The 13,391-nt window shown below is 41.7% G+C and overlaps 2 protein-coding genes across 3 annotated transcripts; both read left to right on the forward strand.

Moving 5' to 3' along the window:
* The first annotated feature begins 5,425 nt into the window (after positions 1 to 5,425).
* On the forward strand, positions 5,426 to 9,120 carry LOC137591004 (galactose-3-O-sulfotransferase 3-like). The gene is made up of 5 exons (XM_068308857.1): positions 5,426 to 5,518; positions 5,702 to 6,771; positions 8,683 to 8,711; positions 8,977 to 9,036; positions 9,106 to 9,120. Exons 1-5 carry the CDS (start codon positions 5,439 to 5,441, stop codon positions 9,118 to 9,120), a joined length of 1,254 nt encoding a protein of 417 aa, XP_068164958.1. The 5' UTR covers positions 5,426 to 5,438.
* On the forward strand, positions 8,946 to 12,963 carry mpdu1b (mannose-P-dolichol utilization defect 1b). 2 transcript variants are annotated; one of them, XM_068308137.1, is made up of 7 exons: positions 8,951 to 9,532; positions 10,433 to 10,498; positions 10,775 to 10,907; positions 11,011 to 11,096; positions 11,299 to 11,417; positions 12,157 to 12,267; positions 12,483 to 12,963. In XM_068308137.1, exons 1-7 carry the CDS (start codon positions 9,424 to 9,426, stop codon positions 12,612 to 12,614), a joined length of 756 nt encoding a protein of 251 aa, XP_068164238.1. In that variant the 5' UTR covers positions 8,951 to 9,423; the 3' UTR covers positions 12,615 to 12,963. The 2 variants fall into 2 exon arrangements, with proteins under 2 accessions (XP_068164239.1, XP_068164238.1); XM_068308138.1 differs by lacking the exon at positions 10,433 to 10,498 and having other exon boundaries at positions 8,946 to 9,532.
* Positions 12,964 to 13,391: the final 428 nt, after the last annotated feature.

Raw genomic sequence — 13,391 nt, forward strand, 5'->3', positions numbered from 1 at the left:
TCCTTAACCCGTGCCCCCTGGGCCTGTCCCGTGCGCCTTGGCGGTGGCGGCCCGCTGCCTCCTCTGGGTCCCTGGGTCTACGTGGTTCTCGGCGCTCTTCGGGTGATGGCTTCTGGATGCTCCTGGCTGCCGGGGTTGGGGGTACTCAGCTGGGGTGGCCCTGTTGGGTTCTAGTAGCCTCTCTGGGTGTTGGTTCATCACAAATGTATGTTGGTTCAGGGCTTACCAGTTTCTGTCGAGTCCAGTTGTTGAGAACCGTTGGGTCCGTCAGAACATGAGAGTCTCTCTCCAGACATCACACCTCTCTCAGGTCCTCTGTCTTCCTCCTACACTGGTTTCCTCTGGTGGCCTATTCTATACTGTCAGGACCTCCACTAGTCTGGTGTTTTATAACATTGTTATTAAGGTATCAGTTCTAAGATATGATAAAACAGCTCAAACCTCTTCCACTCCAACAGCACTGCCCACCAATATTATTTTAACTTAATACAACTGAAATAAAAGAAATTGTGAAATGAAATAAGACATTGTGACTATACGAGGTACAACTGCCCCTGGCATGTTCTCAGTGGAATACCCGTAAAGAACAGTACACCATATAAATATACCCGTTCAAAAACTCCATGGACCTCAATTTGCTTTTTATTTTTTCTCCTCAGTTGTTTAGCGGACAGCATCACTGTCTGTCACGCAGAGAACTGAGTGTAGATTCACCCACGGACAGTTATTTGAGGGCAAATTTCTGAGCAAAAAATCATTTCGCAAAGGCAGGCATAACAGCTTGTAATACAAAAATCATCAGCATTCAGTAAAAATACCAATAAAAATATTCTAGAATAATCAAATACAACCAGCTGTACCTTGTTACTCATGTTGTCTGTAGAGCCAGAAATCATGATTTGAGGGAAAAATTCAAAACATCCTTTTTTGAAGAGGTGACTTCGACATCTCGGCGTTTTCCTGGTCTTTATGCAATAGCCAGCCATGATCAGTCCATTATAGAAGAATTGATTCTTGCTATTGAATAACTGCTCTGTGAACCTATGATCTCACCAACACCGACTCAAAACTCTCTATTACAAAATAAAACGGCCCAGGGTGGTCACTTGTAGCAGAGTTTATCTCCTTAGCGGCCTTCAATAAAACTGACACCTATTCGTCCTTTTTTTGCCCCATTTTATAGTCCTGTTTGTCCCGGGCTATGGTCACCTCCCTGTGGGCGGTCATTAGTCTGCCATGACTTTTAAATAATTCCTTTTAGGGAAAGAGGCCTCAGGTCTTTTTTTGGCTTCTCTTCTGTCTATTTGATGTCATGACGTCAGATTCGACTTACTCTTTTAACGTAAATACCTCTGCTAGGACTAGGGGCCATTTTGGAAACTAAACTCTTCTTCTTGCTGATCACGCCTGCACTAAAACCCATACCAACGTCCATGTCATTATAAAACGTTGCCAGGGTTCCACTATAACAGCATCTTTTATCCCTGTTAGAAACATTGATCAGTGTTCTTTGGAGCTTAATTCACCGATTAGAAGACGCAGTGTCTCCACGGCTGCCATGAACCTTCTTTTTCTAACAAGTGGGGTACAGTACTTTGTTTCTTGTCATGCAGCAGTGGAGAACCTGATGTCTGTGGGTCCTGATGCAGCAAGACAGGAAATTGTCTGGGGCAACCACTTTGTCCATCAATCAACTTTAATGCTCAACAAGGCAGTAAGAGACTGCAACATCCCACGACACCCCTGAATTCAAAATTTACCCTGACCTACACATTTTTGTGCCTCTGGCCTGTTAAAATGTTGCTTTTTGTTTTGTGATATTATCTCATCAGGTTTCAGAGGTATCTACCTAAAAATGTACAAAAGTTGAAATTTGACCCTGACCTACTTTTCTCAGGTCAAGGTTGTGTTTTTCGATGTGTCATGTCAATGTGTGTGATATGTTTCTCTGTTGCATACAATGGCTGCTAGGTCACAAGACAAATTACAAACTTGCTGACAAATAAAATTCATATCATATGGTATCATACTGCTGTACTGCTAGAAGTGGTTGGGGATCTTCTCCTGATAACATATTTGTAGAATGATTGTTACAGGGCACACTGCTTGAGCATCAGATCATCTGAGATACCCGTCTCTCGATGTACTTTCACTAACTAAACATAATCCTGTTGAGCAGATGCACAAAACAAAAGTGAAAGTGAATTATGAGGTTCTCCCTGGGAGTGACAGATTGGATAGGTGTTGATCGGAGGTGAGATGTTTTGGAGACGTTCCTTTGGGTTCCTTGCACAGGTACAGGTGGAAAAAAATTACTTGCACAAAAACATTTTACTTGCACAACACAATCCTAACAAGACATCTCACATCAGTGCCTCAGGTGTGTTTAGCATAGATGTATTGACAGGAGTCTGTTGACCATTTAGGCGTGTCATCTCATTGCTTACTTTAAATTTGGATTTGGTTATTCAGATGTGAACCCCAGGGGGGTGCTCAAGTCCAAAATTTGTACAGCTAAGCACGGCTTAGCTAGAGAACCAAACAGAACTCCTCTTCAAATTATCTATGCAGCACATACCAAAAAAAGGAACATAAGTGTGACTGTTGTAATAAGTACACATTTTATGCAGACAATAGACACTCAATGTACTGGTTGGCAAAATGAGCAAACAAATGTTGCGTGCAGGTAGCAGCAGATCAAAAATCCGTTATACAGACGTCACAGTGATTAGAGCTGACAGTCAATTCCTCCACAGGAAATGACAGTAAATAAAAATAGAATGAGAGGTTGCTGTTTGCATGCACATGTTTCAGTCCTGGAACACCCCGGCTTTCCTGATGTTCTTCAACATTTACATTACTTGTAGTATTTTTTTTTATTTATTTTGTTTTATATACTTTAATAATCCCCATAGGGAAATTAGAATCTCGCTCTAGCACACGGTTAGTTAATCACACATGCATATATAGTGTGTGCAGGCCCTGTAACACACACACAAGGGGCCTTTATTACTCAAATACATCATGTTTCCAAATTTGACTGATTCCTACCTTTTGAGGAGCACAGACGGTGATTTCTGATTTCAGTTTTATAAATTTTTTAATCAGTGTAATGGAATTTGTGACCAAAATGTGTACAGCGTGTAAAATGTTTCATATGCATTAATCTACTAGTTGTAGGCCAAATCATTACAGAGCTGGTGAGCAGTGAAATAACAACACAACTTCTTCAAATGCTTGAACATAGGTATACGTATAGACGGATGCCCACAGGGAGGAAATTCCCTTGTTACAGTAGCTCACACAGTGATGAAGTTCCCAGCAGGTTTAGGTAACCAAAGTTTAACACCAGCTAAAATATGAGAACGAAGGAAAGACATCAAGAGAATAATTTATGGAATAGAACTATAGAATAGAACATTTCAATGCTTTTCAGAGACTTAGCAACATCTGTTCTACTTGGGGTCATATTGCAGCAGCAGGAGCTTCAGTCTCAGAGCTGTGTTGAAAGACGTTTCTTTCAATCACCTTGGACCTCCCCCAGCTATCAGTGATGGTGGTAAAGACAACAAGAATAATATTAGTACAAATACTGGCCTGAAGGGGCAGAGGGGGATGCCTCCAGGCTGAGAATGTCTGCTCTAAAGGGACTAATGCTGCTTGTAAAAGTACAAAAGTGTCTGTGGTGAATTCTTAATATGTGTCCAGACACTCAGTGGAGCGACACATTTGTGTTTCTTCATCATTAACATGTTTCCTATAATATTGTATATAATATTTCCTTTGGTGAACTTGCTAATCCTGCCGCCTGTTTGCAGGGTGAGATGTTTCACATAGTATGGAGTCATTTAATGACAACTAGGTCTTCTGGTTTTCAGTGCATCTTGTTCCTAATTGATTTGATGTCTTTTGTCACCAACGTTGGGACATTCTTCAACGTGTTTCTGCAACCAGATTTCCTTTCACTCTTCTGTCTTCAGGATTCTTTTTTTTTTTTTTTTTGAAGTTCCATCTTGGCTGGACCTCTATTGGTGAGTGAAAATGTTGAGAAGAAAACATTTGGCCACAACAGGTATTTCCACTGTTGAATCCCCTCCCTCCACCTGTTCCACATTCCTGTTTGTGAACGACAGCAAAAGGACAGAGGTAGAGAGCAGCAACCACTGCACAGACAGACAACAGATTTAGACTGATCACTATTAGTAGTATCAACCAAAAGCTTCATCCTCCTCATCCTCCACCCCTCCTCCATCAAACATCCAGAGGGTAAGAAAACCTGCTCACTGTTGGTCTTTCTCTGCTTCTCTGCACACTTCAGCTTAATTTAAGGTCTTCACATATACAGAAACTCAAAAGAGAGACAAAGAAGAGCATCTCTCTAAAGTGGTTGCTAACTAGTTAAGCGGGTAGTTAAGTTGCAGACAAAAGAGTGTCTTGATTATCATGAGTGGAGTAAAATAGAATAGCAGGGTGACTCATTCCACAAGTTAACAGCTTAACTGGAAATAGGTGACAATATCATGGTCAGGATCAATGATGATGCCTGGAAATGGACTGGCATGATCAATTAAACTATGATCAAATGGTGCATCTAGAGCTGGACAGCGGTGTAATGGATACAGGAAACGATATGGTTTGTTTTTCCTCAGTAACAAACATACTGTTTCACATCACATGGTATGAGCAGGGATTAGCATATGTGGAAGACCAAAGTTTTCAGGATGAGAAATGTGTTGGACTACACTTTGATTCACAATGCTTTGTCCCTGTTTGTGGATGATGGTGGTGTTTATGTGTGCAAAAGATTATAATTTACAAAGATTTTTAAAAAAGGGCCCTCCTGGTAAAAACAGATCAACCAATGAGGGAAGGGAGGCTGTGTTACAACGTGATCTTTTCCGTGTATTTTAGCCCAACTTTCGTTGGACATCAGACACTAACAAGACGTTCATAAATGACTCCGACTACTCAGGGGCTGAAGAGATCACAGGGAGAAAACAATCAAAGTCTCCTGAATCTGATCTACCTGGACCTCCAGTCAGCCAAAAATCTGTCCCTGGTCATATTATGCCTTTCCACACTGATCTCCAGCTATTATTCATTTCATAGCACACACACCTCCACACCTGCAGAGACAATATAAACTGGCTTTACTAAACATTTTCCCTCAGGTGAATCATTTTCTAATCATTGGAAAATATTTCAGGTCGTATCTCGTCTGCACCTAAATCCACTTTACTTACTACTACACTACCTCGAAGCATTGTCTATGTCCTGACAAATTCCAGATTTGTGTTTGTTCAACATCATCTTTGTTCTTGTCTTCTCGTTGCACCACCACCTGCCCTTGTTTTCATTTTTTCTCTTTTATTTACTATGTTTTCCTTTCACATAGCTCTTTGTGTCGTCCTCCCACAGTCCCACTGAAGCACAAAGACATGAATCACAACAAGATAATCCTGCTTGTTGTCATCTGTACCGTCAGTCTTGTCCTCCATCACAATGGCCTTCAGAGATGGTGAGTGAAGGAAACAAATACACCCACTGTTCCCCTTTATCTGTCTATTCTTTTGTAAATTGCAGGTAAACTGATATTTCCGTCATTGTTGTATGATTGTTTTCCTGGTGGTCAACTCTGGGTAAATACATCTACAACAATCATATTTGTAAGTTAAACTTCAATTACATTATTTTTCTCCAGGACTATGGATGCATTCTCCTTTGGCTTTCGTTCCCATCCTGTCCCTCTGCAGAAACTGAAACGTACAAATCTGGTGTTCCTCAAGACACACAAAACAGCCAGCAGCACCATGCAGAACATGATGTTCCGCTTTGCAGAACATCACAACCTGACCGTGGCCTTCCCAGCAGACTTCTGCGGTCACATGTTCTGCTACCCATATTATTTCAGCCCTAAGTTTGTCAACTCACATACGATAAAACCGAACATCATAGCTAGTCATATGCGCTTCAACAAAAAGGAGCTGCAGCTTCTGATGCCCAAAGACACCCTTTATATCACAATCCTGAGAGAACCCAGCTCCATGTTTGACTCTGCGTTCAGTTACTACTTGAACGAATGTGCTACCTTCCAGAGGGTTCCCAATCATTCCCTGGAGGCTTTCCTAGCAGACCCCTGGCGCTACTACCGCTCCAATGAGATGGACTCTATGTACGCACATAACAACTTGGCCTTTGACTTGGGCAAAGACAAGGATCACCCGGCAACAGATGCAGCATATGTTCAGGCTTTTCTTGCAGAGGTGGAGCAGACCTTCTCCCTGGTGATGATTGCTGATTATTTTGATGAGTCGCTGGTTGTCCTTCGCCATCTCCTCTCCTGGGATCTCAATGACATTATTTATTTTAAGCTCAACATGCGGAAGGAAGACTCAAAACGGACGCTGACTCCAGTCCTTGCTTCAAAGATCCGTGCCTGGAATGCTTTAGATGCAAGACTGTATGACTACTTCAATGCCTCTTTGTGGCGCCAAATTGCAGCTCTGGGTTCAACCATTGTAGCAAAGGAGGTACAAGAACTTCAACAGGCCCAGGAGAGACTCATGAGAAGCTGCTTCAACGGGCAGGTGCAGCTTCGTTCATCAAAGGAGATGATAAACAAGAGCCTCCGCCCCTGGCAACCAGCGGGAGCAGCTGAGATCATGGGACTTGATCTCCCATTAAATTTTAGCCATGGGTTGTCAAGCCAGGTCAAAGAACTTTGCCTCAAGCTTGTCACTCCTGAGCTCCATTACTTAAACATTCTCCAACATGTCCAATGACAAGAAGAGGCCAAGTCCACTGAGACTCTCAAAAACCTACACAGGCATCATCAACTGAAAAATAGAGAGCTGAATAAAAACCCAACAGTATTCATAACTCTAACCTAAACCTACAGACATTTGAAAATTATAGGGTGTTTCAGGGGAAGTTGAAGGACTGGATTTGTGCAAAAAATATAAATGTGAATGATGGGGAAAATATGGTTTCTTCTGTCTGAACAATTTGAGTTGGACCAAACTCCTGGACTACTGGAATCATTAGTTGCTTTCTGTCTTTCTTCCTCACACTCACTTCCATTCTCTCTCCCTCATACATGCCATTCAAAGTCTTTGAAAGACATAACATAGAAGGATCCGCTTTGCAAATGCCTCTTATAGGAGGCCATACAGATACCAGTAGAACCCCCAAGCAGTTTTTCGCACAAGTGCACGAATTTCAACAGCGTTGTATGTCTAAAGTCAGGCACTGCCACAAATGACTGTAATATTTAACAATATTTAAAAATATGTGTGGATGTCAGTTTTTGTTTTGATCCCATTAAACGTGTTAAATGTGCTGTAATTTTCACTCAGAATAGTTTTGAGTTCATACATTTATTTCAACGTTACTGTTGTTCTCTGCTGTTACCGTTCCCATCTTGGCCATCACTTTCATAAATTGGATAAAATCTGGCTGTGGTTTCTCTCTGTTAAGGCTCAACCTCCTCATGCTTTTGTGACCCACAGCGCCACCTGCTGTTGTACAGAGTGAAGGACTCCAGACATCTATTACAAAATATTTGGACAATTAGGACAGAAACGTGGTGCTACTGGTCATTTCCTCACACATACTGTATATCAGGCAGCAGTTTGGACTTTGTCTGATGCTTGATGTGACCTGGAGTGTTGGTACTATATTAGTACTATACATTATATTTTGTGGTTGCGTGAGGAGACTGTACTCTAATGTCAATTTGTGACGCCTCATTGGTTATTTGGCACGTTCCCTTGTGTTGACAGTATGTTGGTGTATCGTTCAATAGCTGCATCTGCTGGAGTTCAAAAATCTTTGCAGTCCATCTAGATGAAGACACTGTTGAATGACAACATGGCTTTCCCACAGCAAGCTAGTAATAAATAAAAACTTGTCCCAATACCAGCTCAGGAGTTTCATTACATTATTGTCTGATTACATTTCAAAAATGGGCAAATTTCTTATGTTATCTACTGTTATTACGTCATTGGCTTTAACATACCCTTTCATACTTCTGTCTGTGGTAGTTTCACTCTCACTAACACACAGTACTCTATACATAACTATTTGCTTAAGTAGTTCATTCAGGTGTTGAAAGTCAGGTTTTTCATGGTTGAGCAACATATCTGATCTATTGCAAATGGATTAAAATGGAATATTACACCCTACAGGTTTACTGGAGAAACAAGGTGTCATATCGGTATGTAGAATCAGTAACACACCTACACTCTCTTCCAGTTGACAAGTCTCAGAGCATGAAAATCCTCTGCTAATCATCTTTTTCTTTTCTTTTTTATCATTGGTTGTACATTTACCCACTGTGGGACAAACTCCCGACAGGCAAACCTCGGTTTCCGACCACAACTCGTTCCTGAAGGCTGTTTGAAGACCGATTTGTTTGCATTCCAAATACACTTCCCTTTACAAATAATGTAAATGGTCTTAATCCGTTTCAAGACGCTAGAAAACGACCTCTTTTCAACATAATGTCCATCCATTTTCTGCCTCTGTATCCGCATACTATATGTTGTTTCATAATGTCATTTATATATCAAATTGTATAGTAATGAAACATATCAAAGAAATGTAAAAGAAGCAAACGGGAGATTTTTTTATTTTATTTTTGCAAAAACACTTTAATCACATTCAAATATTTTGCAATTTTACATGAAAGAAGTTTACGGTACCGTAACTCGTACCAGAGGCAATGGAACGACAATTAAGTGAAAAATTATTGATTACAGTAAACTAAAATAAAAAGCACATTAAAGTTAAAGCATAAGAACAATAAAATGAGAGTTTTTACCTTTGTGGTGGTGAGCAGCTGTGCTAAGTTTGATCCTGTGACGCTCTTATTTTGGGACTTCCTGTTGTCCCCGGAAGTGGTTCCATGTAAATATAATGCTCTTCTTCTGTTGAGAGCGACATGCGTAATGTGTCAGTGTTCCGTTGTGTGTTCAGGTGAGCGTTGTTCAGGTGAGCGTTGTTCAGGTGAGCGTTGTTCAGGTGAGCGTTGCTCAGGTGAGCGTAGCTCCGCTTTAATAAAGAAGAGAAGACGTTCCTCCGTTCCGCTGATCGTTCACCCCGCAGATCCCGGATGAGTAAGTCTGGTATCGGAACAAGTTGGTGTACGTGAACGTTGGAGAGGAAGAGGAGGAGGATGGATGGATGTTACTGCCTTTGTTTCGCATTCGACTTCCAAATTTTTGTTCGACTTCTAAAACAAATAAATTCCGAATTTTTTGGTTGAATTCCGATTTGTTCGATGTCTAAAGCGTTCGAAAACCACGGTTTGTACCGTGTAATGCCGGCGTCTTCAAGCAGCGGAACCTTTGTGTTGTCGGGCGGAACAGTCGGCCGGCTTTAAGTGTGACACACTCACCGCCCGCGTCACCGCTCGTCTCCACTATGGCGGATCAGGGGCCGCTGGTGCCGGGGCTCAGGGGGCTCCTGCTCACCTACTTCATGCCGGAATCCTGTTACGATGAGTTCTTCCTTCATTTCAACTTCCTGGACGGTAAGAGAGACAACGTGTGTGTGTGTGTGTGTGTGTGTGTGTGTGTGTGTGTGTGTGTGTGTGTGTGTGTGTGTGTGTGTGTGTGTGTGTGTGTGTGTGTGTGTGTACACGTACAGTACTTCCGTGTTAGGGTTAAAATCCAGTGGGTATAATATCTTTATATATAGAAATATGTAGTATATATAATATTCAGTGTGTATATTATCTAAGGTTATTTTTTCTAGGATATTTTGGGGAATAGTTATAATGACTCTTATTATTTTATTATTTCTACTTTCATTTACTTTCACTTTCATTATTTTTACTTAATTTCCCTGACGGAAATAAAGTTCTACTCGATTGTGACGCTGATTGTCTTTTTAAATATACCAAAATATCACAGAAAACAAACCTGATAAATCGTCACTGATTTCTTTCATTTTCACACACAGCCGTGTGTGTCCAGTCAGCAGTGGTTCACGGGTCTCTTTCTGATTGGCTCATGTGTCTTTTCTGACTTAAATGATCGTGATAGATGGTGTGTGTGTGTGTGTGTGTGTGTGTGTGTGTGTGTGTGTGTGTGTGTGTGTGTGTGTGTGTGTGTGTGTGTGTGTGTGTGTGTGTGTGTGTGTGTGTGTGTGTGTGTGTGTGTGTGTGTGTGTGTGTGTGTGTGTGTGTGTGTGTGTGTGTGTGTGTGTGTGTGTGTGTGTGTGTGTGTGTGTGTGTGTGTGTGTGTGTGTGTGTGTGTGTGTGTGTGTGTGTGTGTGTGTGTGTGTGTGTGTGTGTGTGTGTGTGTGTGTGTGTGTGTGTGTGTGTGTGTGTGTGTGTGTGTGTGTGTGTGTGTGTGTGTGTGTGTGTGTGTGTGTGTGTGTGTGTGTGTGTGTGTGTGTGTGTGTGTGTGTGTCTCTCTCTTGTCTCCAGTCCCGTGTCTGAAGATCGTCATCAACAAAGCCTTAGGGTTCGGGATCATCCTGGGATCAGTGCTGGGTAAACGTCTTCATTTGAACGTCTAGTTTTTATTCTACTAACCTGCAGACCCAGAGGTGCTAGTCACCTTCTATACTGCCTGAGCCTTTGAGCAAGGCAGGCAGGTATCAAGCAGACCTTCAACTTCAAATTGCACTCTTAGATACTTTGTGATCCTTATATTCCAAAGAACACACGTCTGTTTTTGAGTCTAACCTTTAGAGGATTTTGTTTAGAGTGGACGTTCCTGTTAACTTATTAACTTATTAACTTGTGTGTGTCGCTCTTTGTTCTCAGTTAAACTGCCTCAGATCTTAAAGCTGATTGGAGCTCAGAGCGCTGAGGGGCTGAGCTTCCAGACGATCCTGCTGGAGCTGCTGGCCATCACAGGAACCATGGCTTACAGCATCGCCAACCAGTTCCCCTTCAGGTCGGTCTCGGTTAAAGCAGCTCTGGAGTCGTTCACCATGACTTCACCTTTCTGTTTCACGTTCTGATGGAGAGATGATTTAATCCTCCTGGTGTGACTCCAGTTCCTGGGGTGAGGCTCTGTTCCTCATGCTGCAGACGGTCGTTATCGGCTTCCTCATCCAGCACTACGGGGGGAGAACCACCAGAGGTGAGACGGCGTCACACTGAAGGGGGGCACCAGCAGGACATTCCACACTACAAGCTGTGCAACACTTATTTTCCATCCGTTGTGATAACTTATTGGGTGTGCATGCAGTTGGTATTTGCTGATGAACTGTTTTGTAGCTTTAACACACGCTGTGGAGAGAACTAGATGTTCTCAACTCCAGTATTTGACTCCTGTGTCTCAGGTTTTGTGTTCCTGGTGGTGTATTTTGCCCTGCTGGCCCTCCTGCTGTCTCCAGTCACTCCCGTGTCGGTGGTGACGTCCATGCAGGCCTTCAATATGCCAGCTATCATTATTGGCAGGGTAGGCAAATCTAAATTTCATGTACAATAATAACCTGATGCTTGGATTTTTGTGTTGTCTTTGGTGGAACCAGCTGTCCTCCTCCAACATTAACCCCAGAGCATTACAGATCTGGAGGATTCAGACAAAAGAAAAGAACTCAGATTGGGATCACCTCGACAGCCGGAGTGAATCCCCGTATCGTTATGGTTGTACTGTTATCCAGATATCAGCTAAATGCTAACAGGTGTTTTTTTCAATACCGATAGACTCAAGACATACAACTACTGTCTTGCTTAGAACAGAAATACAGACCTAAGTGTTATAATGTTCTGTGTGTGGTTCTATGGGTGAAAGCTGACATGCTTCTCACGATGTTAAAGAATCATTTTAAGATACGGATCCTCAACTTCCTGTAGGATGAGTTCCTTGTTGATCAAAAATTCACGCAAATCCATTAGTTGGTGTACAATCTTACTAAAAAACACACAAAGGAACACACACAAGAACAATTGTATTTATTTATTTCAGAGTGCTGGTGAATATATTTTACCAATGAAAATAAACAATAGCAATAATAACTCCAAATGTACTAAAATTGCATCTGTTGAAATCATCCTGTGAGATAAAGAACAGATACCCTCACATCTGCAGATGCTGAACGTGTGTGTGTGTGTGTGTGTGTGTGTGTGTGTGTGTGTGTGTGTGTGTGTGTGTGTGTGTGTGTGTGTGTGTGTGTGTGTGTGTGTGTGTGTGTCAGTTGAATCAAGCAGGCACCAACTTCCGTAACGGACACACCGGCCAGCTGTCAGCGATCTCCGTGTTCCTGCTGTTTGCTGGGTCCCTCGCTCGAATCTTCACCTCCATTCAGGTGTGTGTGTGTGTGTGTGTGTGTGTTTTACATTAAGATGTTTTATTTTATAAATTTTTTTATCTATTAATAATTTTACTTATGAATGAAAAACAGATCAGATGTAAAAACGTTTTCTGTCTTTAAATGTGTTCCGTGTTATTTGTATTTTATATTTTGTATATATTTTATATATACTGTATATTTGTGACGTGCTGTATTTTGTGTTCTTACAGGAAACTGGAGACACGCTGATGGCGCTCACCTTCGTCATCTCCTCTGCCTGTAACGGCATCATCTTTCTGCAGATTCTTTACTACTGGAACAGCTCCCCAAAGCACAAGAAGAACAAAAAGAAGAGCCAGTAGGCAAAGGAAAGAGCAAACTCATCATAGACCACAACATTTCCTTTTCCACATCTTAACTTACTCAAGTTTCAAAAGCAAATGGAAGCACAGAATTAATGGGTGAGATATTGAATCTTCTGGGTGAATAGTTTCTCATTAAATTCAGGATGTGAACACGACGTGCTAAAGAACATTTCCACTGGCGTGGGTTCGGTCTGGTGGAGACTCACTGAGACATTCCAGTTGATCCAGTGGTCCTGTCTGTGGACAGTCTAGTTGACCCGTGTGTTGAATGTCTGGACCTGGGATTTTATTTTTTTGTACCTACCTGTTGATTTTTGACTATCATTAAAATTCCACCTATTTGCAATTTGTCTGAAAGATTTCTGTAACTTTCTGCAGATCTTATTCCCCAAATTAAACATGAATTTAAAGCACTCAGTTTGACCTCGACTCTACCCCATGTGACTCCTGTCCTGTATGGAGACGCTGAAGGAGAAGAGAGGAGGAGAGTTTAATGAGTTGAATCGTTTCTCCTGGTTATATTTAAAATTGTAATTTCATTAACAATGTATGGAATATTCATAAAAACACCTTGGCTGTACATGGCAGATTAATCCATTTTATACGAACAGATCAATCTGATGCATAAGGTTTAAACTTGTCTAATGCACCTCATTTAATGCCATTAAATATCTGTCAGCAGTATCCAGTGATCTGCGGTGTTAAATGCAGCGCTGAGCTCTAATCTCCCCTATGATGAGCTCTAAAGTGTGACTCGAATAAAAACAAAGACTA

Source organism: Antennarius striatus, chromosome 23 (assembly GCF_040054535.1).
Source record: "Antennarius striatus isolate MH-2024 chromosome 23, ASM4005453v1, whole genome shotgun sequence".
In the NCBI taxonomy this organism is placed as follows: Eukaryota; Metazoa; Chordata; class Actinopteri; order Lophiiformes; family Antennariidae; genus Antennarius; species Antennarius striatus.

Bases quoted from the DNA above. Each gene is read 5' to 3' on its own strand.
- LOC137591004 (XM_068308857.1), top strand. From the start codon at position 5,439: ATGAATCACAACAAGATAATCCTGCTTGTTGTCATCTGTACCGTCAGT. The intron at 6,772-8,682 runs ATGTCCAATGAC...TTGCAATTTTAC, and splicing joins TTACTTAAACATTCTCCAAC to ATGAAAGAAGTTTACGGTAC. The intron at 8,712-8,976 runs TACCAGAGGCAA...TTGTGTGTTCAG, and splicing joins GTTTACGGTACCGTAACTCG to GTGAGCGTTGTTCAGGTGAG.
- mpdu1b (XM_068308137.1), top strand. From the start codon at position 9,424: ATGGCGGATCAGGGGCCGCTGGTGCCGGGGCTCAGGGGGCTCCTGCTC. The intron at 10,499-10,774 runs GTAAACGTCTTC...CTTTGTTCTCAG, and splicing joins CATCCTGGGATCAGTGCTGG to TTAAACTGCCTCAGATCTTA. The intron at 11,418-12,156 runs GTAGGCAAATCT...TGTGTGTGTCAG, and splicing joins CAGCTATCATTATTGGCAGG to TTGAATCAAGCAGGCACCAA.